Source organism: Balearica regulorum, chromosome 2, assembly GCF_011004875.1.
Source record: "Balearica regulorum gibbericeps isolate bBalReg1 chromosome 2, bBalReg1.pri, whole genome shotgun sequence".
Taxonomy (NCBI): Eukaryota; Metazoa; Chordata; class Aves; order Gruiformes; family Gruidae; genus Balearica; species Balearica regulorum.
The window spans coordinates 2,976,050-2,989,688 of record NC_046185.1 but is presented as its reverse complement, the minus strand read 5'-3'; the positions used below and the strand labels follow the sequence as shown (position 1 = coordinate 2,989,688).

The window sequence follows — 13,639 nt, the reverse complement described above, 5'->3', positions numbered from 1 at the left end:
CACCCACTTTCCATATCACAACAGCACAGGCAGCAGAGGTTAAGTTTTCCCTTCCTAAACTTTATCCCAGGTTTCAGATTCTTTAAATTCCTTCACTCTTAACAGCCAAAACCCCCAGCAGAAATTCTGCAACAACAACAACAACAAAAATAATCCCTGAAGCAATAGAGTTAATATAAAGTTTGCTTTGCAGCCGAAGATCAGAGTGTTGCTGCACAACCTCACCCGTGCCTATGTCTGATTCGTACCTGGGGAACGTTTGGGACAAAGTAAAACCAGCCAGATATTATTCTAGTTCTCCTTCCGATGCTCAGTAATATCCATTCCCAAATTTACTGGGGTTACTACAGCACTAGCAGAAGAGACAGAGCATACACGTGATCGCTCGCTGCACATTTACGTCCTTGTGTCAATCCAAACTAGGACAGACTAAGCCAAATTTAATTTCAACCTCACTTGGTTTCCTGATGTGCACATACAAAACCTTAAAAAAAAAAAAAAAAACCAAAAACAAAATATTAAAAGACCTTTTAGCAAGCCACAAGGGCAGCAAAAATTGTCAGCACCAGCACCTTCTGAAGAACGGGACAGGGACTGCAACATGAGTGGATAAATCTGTGCCAGCAATGACAGCCTGCTCCTGGATACCACTTTTTTCCAACAAAATTTGGGGCATGTTGCAGTAAAGGAGTAGCAGAACCTCAAGAAAAATGCTGGCTGGAGCATTCAGCCTGTCTGGAGCCTGATCCTGCCTTCTCCCTGGGCTTCATGGTCAGGCATCCATTGGGAAACTAAAGGAATCACCATCACGTTCATCCTGCTCCGCTTTGCCTATCAAGGTACCTCCACCCATACGACGAGCAGACCGCGGGGAGAGGATCTTCTTAAGCTCCTTCTAATTTGACTGTAATCGAGTGGAAAATGGAGCAGGCTATTCCGAGAGGATGAGATGTTTAAATGCATTTCCAGCTGAATGCTGCCTAAGGAGAGGCCAGTGTCGTTACTTTCTGATTTTCTGTTCAAGATTGGGACAATCAGCATTTTTACATGTTTACAGTAAAATGGCTTTGGATGACCAAGACTAGCAAATAAAATTGGTAGAGAAAAAAAAAGTTTGTCTTTACCCAAGAGGTTTTAATTTTGTCTTTTTTTTTTTTTTAAGTGCTATGAAGTTGTCAGCTCACCCTCACATATTTAATTAAAACACTTATTTATTCCAATGGTGTGTTTTGGTTTTGCTAGTTATATAAATAAATGCATAACCACTTAACTTCCCTGAAATACTGAGATTACAGTGAAACATTTATTATAATGTTAAACGTGCCAGAAGGGATAGGGCAGAGGTTTTCAAAACAAACAGTTTTAAAGTTAATTCGTGTATGAAAGTTAATTCTCCTGGCAATTCCTTTTGCTATAAAATATGTTATTCATTACTCATTAATATGTTTTCTTATGTTTAGGCTTATTAATTCATTAAATCACTGCTAAGATCTCAAAGAACTGGATGTAAAACAGAGAATATCCTCTAAATTTAGTAAAACTGGACTAAGGAAATAAATTTGTAATGTTTGGAAGTCTTGCACAATAGCAAAGAAACAACATGAAATAATTCCTCTGTAGATGCCATAAAAAGCTTTTTGAGGTTGTCTAGTGGGAGAGATCATCTTGTTATGATTTTCTTGTATTATTTGCATCTAGGCTTTGACCAGGACTCTATTTCAGGTCAATTAATAACTTATTTAATACAACACCTGAGTCTTCTACTTCCGTGTCCCCAAAAATGAAAAAAAAAAAAAAAAAAAAAGACAGGATTCAAGATTTAGAAGTGATACTCAATCATTAAGACTCTCAGAAACTCTTTACACAATACTTTATTGTTTGGTGCTGTATAAAATAAAGAGCACTTTCTTTACAGCACAGGTAGTACCTCTGGAGTAATATTTGTGAACCCATCTACCCATGGCAGATAAAAGGTGCTACAGAAGGTCACACTTCAAATCCTTCCTTCCATTCTACACTTGACGGGACTCCATCCCAAAAGCTTGCTTTGATTATATTACTGAATGTGATCAAGACATGGTCCAATCCTTCAGTTTTTAAAGGCTTTAATTTCTGAAAAAAAAAAAAAAAAAAAATCCCTAATATTGCATAGTAGCTTTGAATCTCCCTAAAAGATTCAAAGATTTTGTTCTTGCTTTCTTTCATTGCTTTTAACTTTTTCTAACACTCTATACTAAAGACATTTAAGTGCACAGCTGGGTCCCTTATTGCTCTGGTGAGGAATAGTTGCCACGACCAGACCTAGACCACCTTCCAGAGCCTTTGGACAACGCTGTACACTGCAACGACCAAGGGTTTCAGTGTCCCTTTGATAGTGTTGCAAGTAATGGAAGTAATTTGAGAAGTTGTTAATGCAAAAACAAAGCAGTATTCAGGTCTGAATACAGCAAAAGGATTAACCACCTGCTTAATTTTAATTAACCTCAGGAGGATTCCTTGTGTACTTAAGAGTTTGTTACGTGCTTCAGCACTTTGCAGTATCAAGATGCAAAGCTGGCAGTGGATTACTTCCCACGGTTTGCCTTCAGACCCAGAGCTGCAATGAGACCACGTGGTGGTCAAGCCACAGTGCTGGTTTGTACATGAGCTTTTGAGTGAGTTTTGTCTAGAGAACATCTCCCACAGCTTTAGCCACTGGACTTGGGTCTCCAGTAGAGCTTCTGCTATCCCCATCGCACCAAAGTGGCTGCGACCGGTGTGAGCATCTCCCTCCCATGCAGCACGTGAGGTCTGCGACTTCACCAGCCTGAAGGCAACAATGAACCCCAAGGTGGGCTATTTTAAGGACAAACCACTTTCCAAAACTGCAAAGAAAAGAGCTAAATAGGATTGGAGAGGTCTGAAGAGGACAGAAGGATGGTCCAACCACTGAGAAAGGACAGAGACAACATTGTCAACACTTCGATGGGACTTTCCACCCAAGAGCTGGCTGGTGTACCAGAGCAGCAGGTAGGTGGTAGAGAGGGGAGACAAAGAAAATTATAGACCCAATTCCTGGAAAAATGTTAGAACAAATCATTTAACAATTGCTAAGTATTGAAATGATAATTAGGTGATATATACCCAGCGAACACTGCCAAGAACAACTTGCACGGACCAATCTAATTTCGTTCTGTGGCAAGACAACCAACCTAGCAGACAAGGAGAAAGACGCATGTGTGATGATACATCTTGAGTGCAACTCTGGCCAGTGTCCTGTATGATATCTTCAGGAGCAACTGAAGGAAAAATGGTCTAGATGAAGTCAGAGTAAAATTAAGCACTGACCCAACAGTCCCTTGAGCACACCTAGCATCATTGCACCTCTGGAATATGAAATTACCCTCACCTTTTCTAACCTGGTATTTAATGTCCAGGGCACAATAAGGTTAATAAAAGCAGAGTTAAAAATTTCCTGGCTTGTGGCATTTTAATTCAAGCTATTTGAATTCCCTGACCTCCATGCCTCCCTGTGTACAGCAGGTTTTGTTCATTTTCCCCACAAAATGATGGGTTTGGGAGGACAGGTTGAACATAGTAGAGACTGCATGTCACACACATCAAAATTGTAAGAATCCAGGTTTAACTTCTACTGCTGTGCAGTGTTTGGTCTCCATTTATTTTAGATGTCACGTCTTTTGAAGTAATTTCAATCTTTTTAATTTCTCAGGTTAAAAAATTTAAATAAATAAATAAATGAACAGCTTTCTACTATCTGCTTTCCAACTTCTCCATGCAACACCAATGCACAGCTGAAGCCCAGAGAAGTTCCTACAAAGAAACAGGGGAACACTTGGTTTTACATGGATTTTTGGGAACAGAACGAGGAGCGGATGCAGATGCTGCTGGAGGAGGTCATAACTCACAACTGCTGAGAAGGGACATGGCTTACACCTCCACCTGCCACTCCTCGCTGTTCTTCAGTGGCTGTGGAACAACACCATCGACCCCTAGAACTGCTACACTCCAAGTAATCCTGGTGGTCATCCTCACAACACACCTTATGGTGTTCCCCAGTTAAGGCTACAGAACATTTGAGTTTTGCTGAGAGCAATCTCCCTTTTCTCCAAACAATTTCTGATAGAGGAGAAGGAAAAAAAAAAAAAAAAAAAAGTATACTTCCTCCCTCCCCCACCCCAAGAAATCCTGGATATCAAGCAACATCACCAAAAGCTGAGTTTGAATCAGAGTTTTCTGACACTCAGGAGTCCCAGGCAAACTAAATTCTCCAAAAAATTGCCTCTAGGATTCCTCCCAAAACTGCTGCAAACGCACCCCACGGATCTCTCTAATTAGGCTGGTCAGCAAGGGGAAACCACCTCACAGCCCGGTGATGGGCTGTAAGTCCATCCATCACTGTGTCAGCCCAGGGACACAGGAAATACCTTCAAGTAATTAATCCTTCCCAGCCTGGGGAGCGCATTCGGATCAAGCATGGAAGAAATGCAGCCAAGATGGACAGATGGGTATTAGGACAGAGGACACCCTCATGGTAGCATCACCCTTTGTCAAAAAAACCCAAACAAAGCCCGAATCCCCTTTTCTTTGCTCTCTTTCATGAAATTAAAGATTTAAAAAAGGAAGTTACCGGTGGTTCTTTTTTTCCCCATCCTGCTGTACGACCACTTGTTGTGACAAGCCACCAGCTCTTGGGGGAGCTGGGGATGCCGAAACTTGCTTGTTCTTTGTATGTGATTTCCGCTCCCATTTATTACCGAAAGGCTATTAAGCAGTGCCATCCCCATCACCATTATTATTGCAGGATCTCAGGGGTTTCTGTTGGATGCCTGAAGATTACCACTGGACCACACACTACTGTCGGACAGTAACTATCTGCACAGGTGCTGGTACCTGTTTTTATTTATTTATTAAATATGAAAAGAAGAAGAGTTTTAGAGCACATGCAGAATGCGTCCATCAAGGTCTGCCCCCACTGCGAGCGGACATACGCACACCAGCGGGAAGGCCACGCTCTTTTGTTCCAGCCATACCATGATCTAATACAGCGAGCAGTTTTGTCTTAGCAAGCCAGTCATCCATCTTTCAAAAGCAGGAGGCAGACGATTAGCATTGCATTACCCTCTCCTGACACATAATTAATGACAATATTTGGGGATACTACAACAAAAGACATCCAGCAGGTGTTAGTCTCTCGTGGCGAAGGGGCATGGGGAGCTACATAAGTTCAGATGTAACATTTCTGATTGAGACACACAGAAAGGAGAGAAGTTTCTCCAAGTTGCCCTTGGCCAACACAATCAGGTTCCTTCCCTTGCAATCCTTTCCGCAGGGAGGCCTAGCCAAAGGACCAACTCTGTATTTAGCAAGTCCGCAACCAATTTTGCCTTGCTGGAATAATCAACCCTAGAGGACCTTGGAGATGTGTCCATCACAATACCACCCGAGATGATGTGTGTGTGCATGCGTGGAGGGGAAGCCAGCACTCAACTCCAAGACATAAGCCAATGTGTTAACAGGCTCCGGCTAGCAATCCGACAGACCGTGGCTGTCTTGAGAAAGCTGATGTTTCTACATCAGCTGCTTTTTTGCAATCCACTGATGGCGGCTTCAGCGTCACATCAGTAACTGCCAAATGATGGGCAAGCTGGACATAATGAGGTATTTCTTCCAATATTTAGAGATTTCAAGTGTCTCGAATTATTCTGTGCATTTGCATTAAAAATAGTGGTCCTTTCATGCAGCACAACATGTATTCATGTTTTTTTTAACCTAAACTACAATGAGATTCATCATTTGTCTAGTCCACATTTCAATTCTCTTTTCTTATGGTTCTTTCATTGTGCCCAAGTATCCCATTCTTCCTTGCTTTTATGCCTTTAATTTTGCCTTGTAGAATAGCCTAAAAATCACTATTTACAACTGAACAGACAACTTGCACTTACTTCAATACCTTCTCCCTTTTCAAATAATAATAAAAAAAATCATAATTACACCCAAACTCGTAAGAAAACAGAAAACCAAGAGAAACCTCTATGCTTCTTTTATATTTCCATCGGGGGGGGACGGGACATCTATTTACAAAACAACAAAATGTTTCCCAAAGAACATTTGCAACCCTCAAAACCAAATCCGGCTGCCTGAATGAACAGCCCAGCTGAAATCAAAGGCAACTGAAGAGAGGGGTGATGTTCTTTCCCGGTGCAAAGTGGTAACACGGCCCTTTGCCATGTTACAAAGTCTTTTCCTGATGCTTCTGCAGAAGTCTGAACTCCCAGTCATGCCTACACCGTAGCCACTGCAGCCTCACCCTCCAGTGCAAGCCAGACCCAGGACCAAAATTAAATGCAAGAAGCTAACAAGGCTTGCTGAAAGCCAAACTAGATTAATCCAGATCCAGCCCTACAGCAATTGCCCATCTGGATTGGGAGCTAGCGCACATCTGGGCAGCTGGAGATGTGGTCTTATCTGCCCTTGCCCACATGGGCTAGCCTCTCAAACAGCAGCTCATAAGTGGGCAGGATGAGACCTACCTTCCAACTCCATTCACAAGCTAGCCCCATGTCAACAGGGACAACCGTTGTGCTACCCACTGTTCTTCTGGCAAAGGATGCCTCCTACAACATGCCTGTGTCAAGAAGGGGACACAGCAGAGTCAACACCTTCAACAGACAAAAGCAGGAGGTTATAATCATTAGCTCTGCTCCATGTTTCAATAAATAAATTATGAACTTGCTTTTATGAAGCACAGCTTTGACTTGTACACTTGGGACCATTTCAGATACAGAGGTTGACACCTGGATGCTGTTCTCTTTCTGCTTTAGTGTTTCCAGAGTTCTTTGGGGCAAGGGGTGGAACAGGGAAGGAAAACACATCTGCTTAAAAACATGCCACAAAAACAGAATCCACAGTCATTTGCAAGCCAGTGTTTATGGCTTCAGCATTTCCTAAGCATGTTTTTGATCCTGTTGCCACATCCAAGCACATGTCCCAGATTCAAGTAGCCTCCACAGCAGTTAAGCTACGTTCTGTGGGTACAGCACAGCCTGCTGCCCTTTGCACATCTTCCCATCTGCTCCCGTCATCTGTATGCCTGTAGCCAGCCACAGAGAGGAAAGACATGAGCAGGTCTAGGGCATATGCCACGTATCTTCTTGTAGTTCCCTAGAAATACCTCCAAAACCCTCATCAGTGCTGCTCTTCCATGTTGCAGCCTCAAGTCCTGAGCGTGGTAAAACATGTTGCCTCATCATACAAACAAATCCAACAAAAGTTTGGTTTTCATCTTTGAAAATCACTATCAGAAATGACCCTCTGGAGAGATGGTGATATTTATACATCAGCCATACTGAAAATGAGGAAGTTAAGCTTCAGTCCTCAGGGAGTCCAGTAGAATAAATTACAGCAAGGGATCAATACTTTACCGAGAGGTTGGTAGCCTTGTCTTGAAGGACCTCCAAATGGATTCCTGCTCCCGAATCCACTCCCATCAATGGATCCATAAGACATTTTCTAGATAGCAATGGATGCGGGATTATACTTCAAATCTAAGAAAACAAAGAAAAAGACAGATACAACACTGTTAAAAGTCAGTTAAACACAAGTACTCCAAGAAAAAAGAAAAAAAAAAACAGGACTCTCCAAACTTTAGGATGCCTACCTGCAGAAAAACAAACAAACAAACAAACAAACAAACAAAAACCCCAAACCCAAACCACTAAAATCCAGGTCTCCTGGACTACAGCTGATCTTGGGGGAGCAAAGAAGTCATTTGACATCTCTGTGCCTTATTTTCTCCAGTAATAAAGGGCAACCATTTATCTGTTTCAGCCACGGCAAGACTTTTAATTCCTCGCTGTTCACAAAGCGCTTTGAGATCCTGAGCTAGTAGGCAAAGACTAGGCACTTGATCAAAGAAAAGTAATGCTGTCTTCTGGAACATTACCACTATGCAGCTGGCTAGGGGTCTATCCATCATAGTGCAGTCTTGATGAGCTCTCAAAAGAGACAGTTTACTGCTATATTATAAGCTCCTGGGCCTCTAGTATAAATATATTTTTTTTTCCTTGCTCGTTTTAAAAAAAAAAAAAAAACAAAAAAACCAAAACCCTGCAATGCCTAAGGTAGCAGCAGCAGAATGAAATCAATGCAGCACTGTCAGAGAAAGACTACTTCTTCACCCTTTTCATCCACAGGCATTGTCTCACCATGGGCCTCAGATACCCTCCAGCATATCAGCAGGGTCCCAGGACTTTGATATTAAAAATAGTTCAACCCTAAGGCATGGAGATGATGACGGTAAAGGAAGAGAAGAGATAAAAGTGTTACATCAGTTGGAGCATGATATAGGACCAAACCCAGCTGCTGCGTCCTTAAAACAAGACTATGAAAAAAAAATCCCAAACAAGGAAAATCTGGAGGCTGAGGATAGAGATTAATTCCCCAAAAAAGGTAGAAGACAATGCTACCTACTAGGTAGCCCTTCATCAAGCAGCGATACAGTGATGCTGCAGTGTAGCAGCATGGGAGGGTCCAGTGGAGAGGACACAGTGGCGTGAGATGACTCGGAACACCACCTGCCCTCCATGTAGGGAGTTGCTCTGTCTTATAAATGTCACTTTTTAACTGAAGGACAACCAAAAAATGGGGCCAAAAAACTACTCTCTCCAACAAGCATGTGCAACCCCTTCAGCACAATGGCAGAATCATAGAATGGTTTGGGGTGGAAAGGGCCTTTAAAGGTCATCTAGTCCAACCCCCCCTACAATTAGCAGGGACATCTTCAACTAGATCAGTTGCTCAGAGCCCCGTCCGACCTGACCTGGAGTGTTTTCAGGCATGGGGCATCTGCCATCTCTCCAGGCAACCTGTTCCAGTGTTCCACCACCCTCATCATAAAAAAAATGTTTCCTTATATCTAGTCTGAAACTACCCTCTTTTAGTTTAAAACCATTACCCCTTGTCCTATTGCTACAGGCCCTACTAAAAACTCTGTCCTCAACTTTCTTATAAGCTCCCTTAAAATATTGAAAAGCTACTTTAAGGTGTTCCCAGAGCCTTCTCTTCTCCAGGCTGAACAACCCCAATTCTCTCAGGCTGTCTTCATAGGAGAGGTCATCCAGACCTCTAATCATTTTTCCGGCCCTCCTCTGGACCCACTCCAACAGCTCCATGTCTGTCTTGTACTGAGAAAGATGTTGGGGTGCAAGGCTGGATGACATGAGATGCAATGCTCCGTCCTGGGCTTGGATACTCAAACTGCACATGGCCTTGACTGCCCACTTTCCCTCTGACGTGCAAAAAGCTGGGAAAGGCCTCCAGTTTCTAAGAACTTCTTGATACTCGGCTACGTGTCGCATGATGTCCAGATGTATGCATTGATAGATGCCTCAGCAGAGGGCTGCAGTCTCTTTTGGGGTGCACTGACACAGAGGTGTATTTGCAACTATTCCTTTGATTTGTCCTCCATGGAGAGCAAAGCACCAGAAATTCCCATTTCTGGACTATACTGGGAACAGTCTAATGGTCTCAGGCACCTCTTGTCCCTCATTCTCCTTTTTATTTTCAAAGTTTCAAAACCAAACAAAAAATTACTGCTGAGATTCGCCAGATAGGGAAACTAAAGGACTAAAGGAAATCACTCACCATCCTCCCTTAATTGGGCCAGACACATAAAAGAGGATGAAAGCACAACTGCCTTGAGAGAGCAAGGGATGGGAGCTAAATCCATTAAAAGTGGAGAAAATCCAGAGTACAGCTTCCCCACCCAGCCTCAGTGTACCACATACACACATAATTGGCATCTGAGGCTGCAGGTGCCCCCAGGCCATAAATCCTTTGTTTTAGAAAAATAGCCTTCCGTCCAAACCTATGGCAGCCAACTTGCAATAGCACAGAGAAAGGATGAGCGTGTGTATTTGTGTGTTCATTGAGGAGACAGAAAGCGAAGTAAACAAGAGGTCAAGTTAAAAGAAGCCATCTGTGAACCAGGGGTTTCCAAGACACTCAACACCACCACAATCGATCAAACATGTAAAACTAAGCGCCATGGAAGTATAATCTATAATGTCTCCATGGAAGTTCTTCATTACAACCACTAAACACTACAAGAAAGAGATGAAGATTCACCTGGGAAGTCTGTGGTGGACTTGAGAACAAATCTTGCCTCTCCCAGGTCTCAGGTTAGCCCACAACTACCACGCTAAAACAATCTCCATTGCAAAATGCAACCTAAGATCCAGCAAAATTCTCACTTGGGAAAATAAGGGCACATAGAAGATAGTTACAAGAAAATTTCTGGGCAAGGACAAGGACTTATCTTATTTTCTTTATCTCCCAGCATGGCTACAGATGTAAGCAGTGAAGTGGGACAACCAAACAGCTTGAAAACAGAGGTTGATCCTGACCCATCCTTTCTTTTTAGAGATAAGCAAGAGGAAGACTTTGCTGCCACAACTCCCCCAAGGCCACATACAACAAGTGTGGAGTTAAAGTCTACACCATATTGTACAATGACTTGATTACAACTGGGCAAGTGTTCCTTTGGCAAACAGTGAATGCATCTATTTTTTCCCCAACAGAGTGGTGTGAAAGGGGGAGAGAAGGAAGGCTTTTAGAGCACTCCAAATGTTTCATGTTGATTTATCATTTTCAAAGCATGCTTTCATTTTAAAACTTTTTCTCCCTGTAATGGAAAAAAAAGAGAAAGAACTGAAAATGAAATATTTTGTTTTAGTTTAATCAACCTTTTTAGAAACAACCACCTCCCACCCCATCCTACTAAGCCATTGAAATATCCCTTATTCACACAGCTCCGGAACCACACTCCTACCCCACAGTAACATATTTACAGGAAAATTTAACAGCAGATCTAAATACCTTTAATTTGATTGGCAATAAAAGCATTTCCCTCCCCATCCCCATGGCATTTCCCAAGTCTTTTGTCTACTGCTCCTCAGGGACACTTGTCCAATTTACTGTGAAGGCAGTTTGTACAAATTGGAACAAGCATTGCCTAACATACTAGATACAGGGGGGGGAAAAGAAAAGAAGAAAAAAAAGAAAAAAGATTTTATCACAGCTTTATCCTCATCACCTAAAATACAAATGCAGGAACAACCATACCCAGGTCAAACTAAAACGACATCCATCCTGCCAGAGGCATGAATTTGTATTTTAATGACATAGAACTATTTCTTGCTCTGTATATCGTGCAGAAGTCAATCATTCAGTGAATGTAATAGTGCGATGTAGGATCTCAAGGCAAGGGTTGGTCAGTGTTTCTTGGATTGGGAAAGATACTGGCAGGAAAAAACAAACAGGTAAATTATTTAAAGAGTTCCCCTAGACACATCAGTTGCCATTTAGAGGGACATTAAAATGGCCAGCATAATTAGTAGTAGGAATGAAAGGTAAGATTTCAGCATGGAAGAAATAGGTTAGAGAGCACTTTAGGCAAGTTAGATATTTTTAAAGTTGAATTTTGGCTCATGAGAAAGACATGAGCATACTGGAAAGAAATGGAAAAGGAGGACAGACACGGACATATTGGAGCAAATCCAGCGAAGGGCCATGACGATGGATAAGGGACAGGAGCACCTAATATACAAGGAGAGGCTGAGGGAGCTGGGACTGTTCAGCCTGGATAAGAGAAGGCTCGGGGAGGTGGGTGGTATTAATGTGTATAAATGTCTGATGGGAGGAAGTAAACACGATGAAGCCAGACTCGTCTTGGTGACAGGAGAAGAGGCAATGGGGATGAATTGAAATACCATTTAAATGGTATACAAGAAATACCATTTAAAAAAGAAAAATGCTGTTTGTTTCATCTGAGGTTTTTTTATTGTGGTGGTGAAACACTGGCACAGGTTGTGCAGAGAGGTTGTGTAGTCCCCATCCTTGGAGATATTCAAGCCCTGACTGAACATTGGCCTGAGCAACCTTCTCTAGGTGACCCTGCTCTGAGGAGGGTTGTTGGACAAGATGACCTCCAGCGGTTCTGGGATTCTGTGATTTTTCCTCCTATGATGTCTGAAGCAGCTTATGAGTCATTCACCGCTGCCTTGGCAGACTGGAGGACCCCAACTGTGCCTATTTACTAAATGGGTGAAGAAAAGAAGACTAAGAAAATTGCAAACCCATCAGCTTTATTTCCATCTCCTTCAAAAACAATGGAATAAATTCACTGAAATTATCTGACGGTAAAAAACAGAGTAACAGCCAGCATGCATCTGGCAACAAGTCATATCAAACCAATGTTAACTTCTTTATGCAACAAGTTAGCAGGCAGCGGAGTTAGCAGAAAAAACCAGCAGATATTACAGCTTTATGCTATTAGGGGTTTCCTTGGATGGCAGAAGAAATGGATTGGAGGTGCAGGTAAATTATTTTTTTTAATTAGAAAAATGGTCCCAGTGGACTGTTGTCATAACCCAAGAAGAAACTGTGTGGGGTCCACTAAGCTCTGCTCTCTCCATTTGTATTTTGAGCAGTGAGCTGGGTGCTGGAACAGAGATTAGCCTCATTAAACACAGACATGACACCAAACATGAGAGTCAGATGACAGCTTCAGCATTCAGAACAATCCTAAACAAACCAGACGTGATGTTTGACAAAGAAAATAAGATGCTAGACAACTCAGGTCAACTGCAGGGACCTGAATTTAGAAGAATGAAACAAGTACAGGAACGAATGATAGGGAACAACTGGCCAGTGCTGCACAGAAGGACAGAGGGACGCTACAGGACTGCAGACTGAACACAGATCTGCAATGATGTTTCCTGCAAAAGTGGCAGACGCCATCGTGGGATGTATAAATAGGATTACAATCTTCTAGACAGGTGAAGTAAACCTTTTGCTTGACCCCACACTGCAGAGACCTGAGCTGTAGGCAACAGGCTCCAGCAAAGATTTTGCCAGAGACTGAAGAGAGTCTGGAGGGAACTTGGAGAATGACAACAGGTCAAGAAAACATGACCTGCTAGGAAAGTCTGGGTAAATGGGGTTGCTTTGCCTATAGAAGGGAAGATTGATGGGAAAACTTGAGCCTTCAAATCTGTGCAAAGCTACTGCAAAAAGACAGGGAGGAAAAAATTCTTTCATTCATGTTGGACAAGACGAGGGAATAGCTCTAAACCAAAGCAGGAAAGATGAAGTGAGACATTGGGAGAGCCTATGAGGAAGGACAGAGCACCTCTGGGAACAGGCAACACGGAGAGGTCTTCTCACACCTGGAGGTGGTAAGACTGGCCAATGCTCATCAGGGGCCAATACTGGGTCTAGTCCTGTCTAACATCTTTGTTAATGATCTGGATGATAGGGTAGAGTGATGATGACACCAAACTCGGAGGAGTGGCTGATACACCAGAGGATCATGCTGCCATTCAGAGGGACCTGAGACTGGAGAAATGGGCAAAATGACAGAACAGTTGAGGAGACTATCTAGGCCAACCCCCTGCCCTGCTCAAAGCGGGACCAACTAGAGCAGGTTGCCCAGGGTTGTGTGCAGATGGGTTTCAAATATCTCCAAGGATGGAGACTACACAACCTCTCCAGGAAACCTCTGGTATTTGACATCCATAAACTGGAGTCCCTCCTTGGTATCTAACCAGCCACATCATCAAAGTGCAGGTGATGGCTGTTT

The 13,639-nt window shown here is 42.7% G+C and overlaps 1 protein-coding gene across 8 annotated transcripts in view; it reads right to left on the bottom strand.

Moving 5' to 3' along the window:
- Window positions 1-13,639, bottom strand: part of TSNARE1 (t-SNARE domain containing 1) — a 500,132-nt gene that overhangs the window by 383,658 nt on the left and 102,835 nt on the right. For all 8 annotated transcript variants that reach the window (XM_075743202.1, XM_075743206.1, XM_075743200.1 and 5 more), the window contains one exon: window positions 7,422-7,544. In XM_075743202.1, coding sequence (XP_075599317.1) covers window positions 7,422-7,506 — 85 coding nt within the window. In that variant the 5' untranslated portion in view covers window positions 7,507-7,544. The remainder of the gene's footprint in view (window positions 1-7,421; window positions 7,545-13,639) is intronic.